Raw genomic sequence first — 7,978 nt, forward strand, 5'->3', positions numbered from 1 at the left:
CTGAAGAAAAAAAAGACATAAATATCTTGGATGACAGGGGGGTGAGTAAGTTATCTGTAAATTGTTGTTCTGAAAGTGAACTACTCCTTTAAGGAAACTTTGCTTCCTTTGCTCCTGTAAACAAACATTGGTTTTCACGAGACTCACAGGCGCAATGCTGACGTCCTACGTCTCTTCTGTCTACAACAGTGAGCACAAGCTAAAAAGGGAAGTGATTATTACAAAAATGCATTGATTTGCTATTGGAGGCCGTGTGAGACACTTTTAATTATGGATTGGACTTGTTTTGACCTGTTGCAGAGAAACACCCACCTATTGCAAGAATAAAGCTTGAAAGAGCCAGGGCATTTTTTTTACATAACTCGGATTGGATTTGTCTGAACGAAGGAGGTCATAGCCTAGGATGGCTTGAGGGTGAGTAAATAATGGGCTAATTTTCATTTTTGGGTGTACTAAGAACGAATGAGCCGGTGGATAAATGCCAGTGTTCCATAGACATCTCAAGGCTTGCACACTGAAGGCAGGTCTGCGAAAGATCATTCAAATCAATAAGAGCATCTTAATGGAAGACAGAAAACAGAAGGACAGCTCCGAATTATAAATATCTATACAGAAATAAACCTCCTTGATGCTCCATCGCTCTCTCTGTTCATGCAGACTGTCACGTTGCTCAAATCTCCCAGCAGGTACAAGGTCAAGATTACTTTGATTCAGTCTCCACGTCCCAGGTCTTTTAGCCAGCACAAAGCATTCTTGCGTCTGTCCATTTCTCCGTCTCTCATCCACACAGTGCACTTCAGATTTCCCATGTGTGAGCGGTGGAAAGTCTATTTCTACACTCAGCACTGGGGCAGGTAGTGTGAAACGGGGACATAGGAGCGCAGACAGCTCTCGTAGCATATTCCTGGTTTAGCACCATTGACAAGACCTCAAAAGTCAGCGATTCTCCATTTATCCTTCTGCCTTTCGTTGCCATATCATGGAATGTGGGCAAATAAGACTATATTCACAGATCTGTGTACTTCAAAAACAACTGTAGGAGTTGTCTATCTAAAAGGAATAGGAATAAAACCTTCATTTAGTTGACATTCGACTCGCAAGGTGGTCGTGATAAATTAGGTTAAAAGTGCAATTATTGCATCCAACTGTCAGTTTGAATCATATCTGGTCCACAAACCAAAAACAGATGTTATATTCCAGTCGCTCCAACCAGGTGAGAGCCAGGGATTTTGGAAGCTCAGTGAAGACACAAGCCTCTTGACAAAGGGGATGATGATGATGATGATGATGATGATGATGATGGTCAGTGAGGCCACACAGAAGCAGAGAAGTGCCATCATCAGTCCAATTCAGTGTCTAGGATCTCTTCAGTCCATTATGAACTGCACGAATGTGACAGGAAATGCCCCTCTTCTCATTGGTTCTCCTTCAATGTGGCCCAGCTGCAAAACAATCAAGAGAAAGTATCTTAGAAAGTATCTTAAAAAATATCTTAAAAGGCTAAAATGTCTATTTTAATATTTAATATGGGTATGCTATTCATTCATTAAAAAAGCTAACAAATTTTTTTTAATACATACTATAATTGTATATAAATAGTACTATGCATACAGTTGTGTATTAGGTAAAAATATCTTTTTGAATAGATATTTATATTTACAGATATAGATATTGATATAGATATAGATGAATAGCAAAACAGACTAATAAAACTGGCCAAAAGAAAGACATGGAAAAAATTCTTAAATATCTAAATGACAATGTAAAAATGAAATCGAATACTGTGCATACAATGGTGTCTCAAAAGGCCAAGATGTCTTTTTGAATAAATAAAATTATATATATATAATTTTTTTAAATAAATAAAAATAGCAAAACAGACAAATAAGCAAAAAATAAAATAAAATTTTATTATTATATTATTTATATTTTATATTAAAAACATTTTTAAATTTTTATACTAGAATAGTATATAAATAATACTATGCATAAAGTGGTGTGTTAAATGGCCAAAATGTATTTTTGAATATACATATTGTGTGTGTGCGCATGTCTATATCTATATATCTATATCTATATACATAGACATATATGCACACACACATACATATATAATTAAAAACAGGCTAATAAAACTGACAAAAAAAGACATGCAAAATTCAAACAAAATATTTAAATTAGGGCTGTCAAATGATTAATCACGATTAATCACATCCAAAATAAAAGTTTATGTTTACATACTAAATGTGTGTTTATGTGTATATTTATTATGTATATATAAATACACACACAAACATGTATAGGTTTCAAAAAATATTTATATGTATGAATAGTTATACTTTTATTTAATTTAGACTATATATAGAATTATAAATATTTTCTATATAAATCTAAAACATTTTTCTTTAATATACATGTATGTGTATGTATTTATATATACATAATAAATATACACATAAACACACATTTAGTATGTAAACACAAACTTTTATTTTGGATGTGATTATTCGTGATTAATCATTTGACAGCCCTAATTTAAATGAAAATATACAAAATAAAATTTAAATACAAATAAATAATTATTAATAGATTCCATAATAGTATATAAATAATAGTATAATTATAATAATGTGCATGCAGTGGTGTTATTTTCTTTTATAAAATAGCAAAATAGACAAATAAGCAAAAATATAAATAATTTCGAAACAGACTAATAAAATAACATGAAAAGATAACAAAATACAAACAAAAAATAAATTATAATGTAAATAAAATTAAAAATAAATACCATATATAAAATAACACTGAATTTAACTTACAAAACACACATTCACTATAGTTATTTACATGTGATATAAATTTATTTATTTACTAAAATATTATATAAAGTTTTATTCAGAAGAGGAACAAAGCAGATCAAAGAGCCAACTGTATTTCATACCACAACTACATAAGACACAACATACTTTTCATTTGCATACATACTGTTAATTTGACTGATTGTAATGAGTAACATTTATATTTATAGGATTTCATAAACTTAATTGAAATAGAGATTTATACATCATCTGACATAAATAAGCTTTCCACTGATGTATAGTTTGTTAGAATATGACAATTTTTGGCCAAGATACAACTATTTGAAAACCTGGAATCTGAGGGTGCATCCATTTTACTTATTAAAAATTAAGTTTTGATACATTTATGGTAGGAAATTTACAAAATATCTTCATGGAACATGATCTTTACTTAATATCCTAATGTTTTTTGGCATAAAAGAAAAATCTATAATTTTGACCCATACAGTGTATTTTTGGCTATTGCTACAAATATACCCGTGCTACTTAAGGTTTTGTGGTCCAGGGTCACATTTATCAACAGTGAAGTAGAAATGCAGCTTGAACCCACTGAAGCACACTAATATGTAAACAGCACTGCAGTGACACAGGAAAAGAGATTTGGGGATTTGGCAGTACTGCTGATGAGCCTCAGTGGAGAACAAATAACTAAACACAGCCAGTGGAAATCAAGGCGATTTGGTGGAAAATAAGCAGCTGGTCTGTATTCATCCTGTAGCTCTCACTGAGTTTACTTATTAACAACAAGCCAGGATAGGAAATAGAGTCAACTAACTTTTCCTCTCTGGTTTTAATATGTGAAAGTGAGGTGTGTGTCATCTACAGAGTTGAAGTGAGGTCAGGATACTCACCCACCACTCCTGGTCCTCCTCACCGTCCACCACGATCACCTCGCCCTCAGAGAACGTCAGCTCGTCCGGGTTATCAGCCACACAGTTATACATGGCCTTCACGCGCTTCGGCCTCTGCGCGGCAAACAACAACATGTCAGTTAGTGTCATACGTGCTAAATAGGTGACTTTGGATCATATTTGGATGCTCTACAGTGAAAACTATGAAAAAATATGGCAATAATATAGAAATATAGAAATAATGGCACCAGTGTGACTGACCCAATCAGGATATTTGTTATTCAACATTTTCTGTGTGTTTTTGCAACGTTAAGTAATGTATCATGGACATATCTCACCAATCCTTTTATAAAACTAAGTGTAGAGAGAGTGTCAATAAAAGAGTGATTGTGCAGTGTGGAGAGCTTTGTTGATTACAATGGAACTTTGTGAGATTGCGATGAAGATGAATGACAGCTTTTACTGATTTTTAAGGGAGTTTGTAAATGAGATATTGATTTAATACAACAGCTAAAATAAGAAGTTATTATTAAGTGACTTATTGTCTGACTATTGCCTGATTTTGCTCTATTTTGTCGTCAGAAACTGATCCGCTGCACATCTCCATTCAAACACAGCGGTGCTTCATTTATGAATGAACGTACATTTTTAAACAAATCTAGTGAGTCAATGATTCAATTTCCTATTCATAAAGAAAGTCACTTGCTTTATTCCTGAATGAATCAGCCGTTCGAACGAATCAAATGAATAATATGATTCGGTAATTAAATCAGTGACTTGCCGCCACCTAGTGGCAGATTTAGTTATAAGTATCTTTTGAGTAATTTAAATCATTTAATATTTCTGTATTCAAAAAGTTATATTTAAAACATTACTTTCAACATACATTTTATTGCACTCATGCCACCCCTGAGCCTCATTAAACATAAAAATACACCTACAAGCCAATTTTTTGTTCTTCTTCTCTGTAGTACAAATACATTTTGTTAATACTGATTTCATTTGATTGGTAACTTATTCTTATTCTTTTGTTTTTATTAGAAATGTTAAAAAGCTGTGTTAAATATAATTTTTCAAAAAATTTGACATAAAAGATGACATACTTTTAATAAAGCTGTCAAAAATGCCATTACAAATAGGGGTGGGAATCTTTTACCATCTCACGATTCAATTCGATTCCGATTCTTGAGGCCACGATTCGATTCAAAATCGATTTTCGATTCAAAACGATTCGATTTTATTCATAATGATTTCTAATCGGGTTTCTGATCATGATCTACTCTCATCTGCTTTGCTATACAGAATGACAAACGGAGACATTAAAGTGGCTTTTTCACATTTATTAAGTTAAATTCTCAGGGAAGTGCCTTTTATCAAAAACATTGTCTGGTTCTCAATTGCTACTCATTAGTAGCTAGCTATAAAATAAGTTGGAACAAAAATAAAGTGCTTCTTCATAATACAAAATGGTTGAAAATAGATGCATTTCCCAGGAAAGTTGCAGTTTACCACAAATATCATGTAGAACACAACCGGAGAAGACAAAAAAAAAAAACAATATATTTTAATTTTTAATAATAATATAATTTTAATATTTTAATAATATTTCTCAGTCAGATTCAGTAACTTAAAGAATAACAAGTTATGAAAATAAAATGCTTCTTTCAAAATGAAAAGCAAGCGATAGACCGAGTTATTTTTTTTTTGCTCTCTCGGAGTTGGCGGGGAGTTTCGTGAAGCACTGCACTGTGCGATGGTCTGCAGCTGGCTGCTGACTCCGCTCCGTCTCGCTGAGCTCTGGGTGATGCCTAGTAATATGAGCACGCGCACATGTTGTGCTGCCGAAGTACTTGGTTGCGCTGTGTGTGTCATGTCCAGCGCAGTGCTTCCAGGCATTCGGTAAAAACCGAAATGCCGCCAAACTTTAGCTTTAAGTGAAGACGGGGCTGATTGGATCTTCCTCTCATCCATATTTGCTTCCTCTTTGTTTTAGTGATTTGCCGCGCACGCTTACGTTCAAAAACCGGCTGCGTGGTGACGTCAGTATAGGCTAGTTACAAAAATGGAGGCGAACAGCCAGCTGATTTTATTTATTTATTGAATCGATTCTTGGACATTTCAGATCGATTCTGAATCGTTGCAAATGAGAATCTAGATTTTTCTGTGAATCGATTTTTTGGCACACCCCTAATTACAAAGGTAAAAACTAAATTCCGTGGTAAATCACTTTAAGGAGTCAAATATCATCTCGCAATGGCAAGGCACATTTTTAAGCAGATTTTTTGATTATTGATTAGAAGGTGCTCCTAATATTTAAGTTAGATGCACAGAAAAGTAAGTGTAGAGCCCTGCATTCCTTCATGATTTGACAACCATACCAGGTAGGTTTTCCTGGGCATGTGTGTAGCAGGAAGAGTTTGAGCAGTGGTGTTTTGGGGTCCTCCAGGAACTTCTTTAGCTGTTCCACAAAAACAGGAAGTTACACAATTAGCACTGCGTTTTCACTACAGCAATGGCCGCAATCCTTACCAACACCAACTTACAGTCAATATGGTTTCTCTGACATCTACCTGGTCTCTCGATGGATCCGGAGCGCATCAGTGCGCTTTTACTGAAGGTTTTGTCTGCGCTGTAATCGACAAGAACAGATGTGAGTGTTGTGTACCGTTTCTGGCTACCGTATTTGGACTCAGGTCATGCTGGTAACACCATTAGTAATCTGAGTGCCCTACTTGTCTGCTCCTCTGGCACTGTGTGCGTGAATGAGGACTTGAATAGGAATTAATGACCTGGTAAAGCAGCATTTCCCTACAGCCGTTTTCCACCTTTGTGTTCAGATAAGGACACACTCACCTTTTACTGGAATGTGACTCGCCAAATGCTCTACAGGAAGTTCTATGCAAGGACTAGTGGCAAATAGTGATGATTTTTTAGGGCAGAGCTGTCAGAGTGAATATATATGTGTGTGTGTGTGTGTGTGTGTGTGTGTGTGTGTGTGTGCGTGTGTGGATGTGGTCATGGGTTGTTTAGTATTCTGACCTTGTAGCCCGGTTGATGTTTTGAGCAGGAGGCCCTTGTCCAGGTTTGGGTTGTATAGTCATGGCCTCCATCATACTGCCAGGTTTAACCACAGAAGGAGAAGCTCCACTGGGCACAAGAACTGCACAGATAACAGATAGATGTCTTTAAAATAAAGATCTTCACAACTATATATATATAGTATCCCCCAATGGACTTTCCTGCAGGACAATCATCCCAAAGTATACGTTCAAATCTACTTACGCTTGGTTTAGGAATCAGTCATAGAATGTTTTTAAGTGGCCTGTTCAGTTTCCAGATGTAATTCTCATTGAAAATACATGGTTGAATTTGAAGCAAGCAGTGGCAAAGTAAAAACCAAAGATTATCAGTGATCTGAAAGCTTTTTCAGGGGAGGAATGGCCCAAGATTGCAGCAGAAAGGTGACTGAAGCATCTAAGCACTTCCAGGCAGTGTTTATTGGTGGTTTTAAAGAATAAAAGATTCTACACCAAATTTACTTTCAGGGGTTGAATAATTTTGGACATGAATGTTTAGAGCCAATTTGATTTTTCTTTCATTATTCATCAACTTACATTCTCAGAATTACTCAAATGTGTATTAATAAACTTTCTTTAATAGTTTACTGATGCCTTTGTTGAATTGTTTTCACAAAATGTTGTTCTCTGCAGCAAAATGTCTTGCAGGTCAAGGGGGTTGAATAATTTTGATTGCAACTATATATATATATATATATATATTCCAATAATATTTTTATTAATATATTTTACAAATATATGATTAAGAACATTATATAAATTATTTATTATACATTTATAACTGATTAAATATAGTGAGCTAAACTAAAAATAATATTCAGCCTATTATATTAAAATAATATAATTTAATAAATATTTGTATATAGTATATTTTTAAAATTATATTATATTATATATAACATTGCATAAAATCTATGTATTATAATTTACTATTATACATCAACTGTTTATCTATCTATTTACTATATTTATAATACTATATATATTGTTTTTTTAAATATGTAAATATTTGTATTACTTTTAATAAATATTTAGCCTTTATTTTGCCTGTGTTGTTTTTAAATGCTGAGAACATGTTTTATTTTATTGCTTGTTTGCAAATAGGAAAACCCAACAAAGTATAAACTAATAATAAAAATAGAAATCATCATCATAATTTTATTATTACTAATTGTAATATTTTATGAAATGC

At 33.6% G+C, this 7,978-nt stretch overlaps 1 protein-coding gene across 1 annotated transcript in view; it reads right to left on the reverse strand.

Moving 5' to 3' along the window:
- The window catches only part of LOC141295811 (arf-GAP with SH3 domain, ANK repeat and PH domain-containing protein 2-like), an 8,676-nt gene continuing 698 nt past the window's right edge, over window positions 1-7,978 (reverse strand). Inside the window, exons 2-6 of the mRNA XM_073827086.1 lie at window positions 6,749-6,869; window positions 6,253-6,338; window positions 6,088-6,167; window positions 3,710-3,823; window positions 1-1,442 (exon numbers count right to left, since the gene is read on the reverse strand). Of these exons, the coding sequence (XP_073683187.1) occupies window positions 1,368-1,442; window positions 3,710-3,823; window positions 6,088-6,167; window positions 6,253-6,338; window positions 6,749-6,869 (476 nt within the window). The 3' untranslated portion in view covers window positions 1-1,367. The remainder of the gene's footprint in view (window positions 1,443-3,709; window positions 3,824-6,087; window positions 6,168-6,252; window positions 6,339-6,748; window positions 6,870-7,978) is intronic.

This window comes from Garra rufa, chromosome 21 (assembly GCF_049309525.1).
Source record: "Garra rufa chromosome 21, GarRuf1.0, whole genome shotgun sequence".
Classification (NCBI taxonomy): domain Eukaryota; kingdom Metazoa; phylum Chordata; class Actinopteri; order Cypriniformes; family Cyprinidae; genus Garra; species Garra rufa.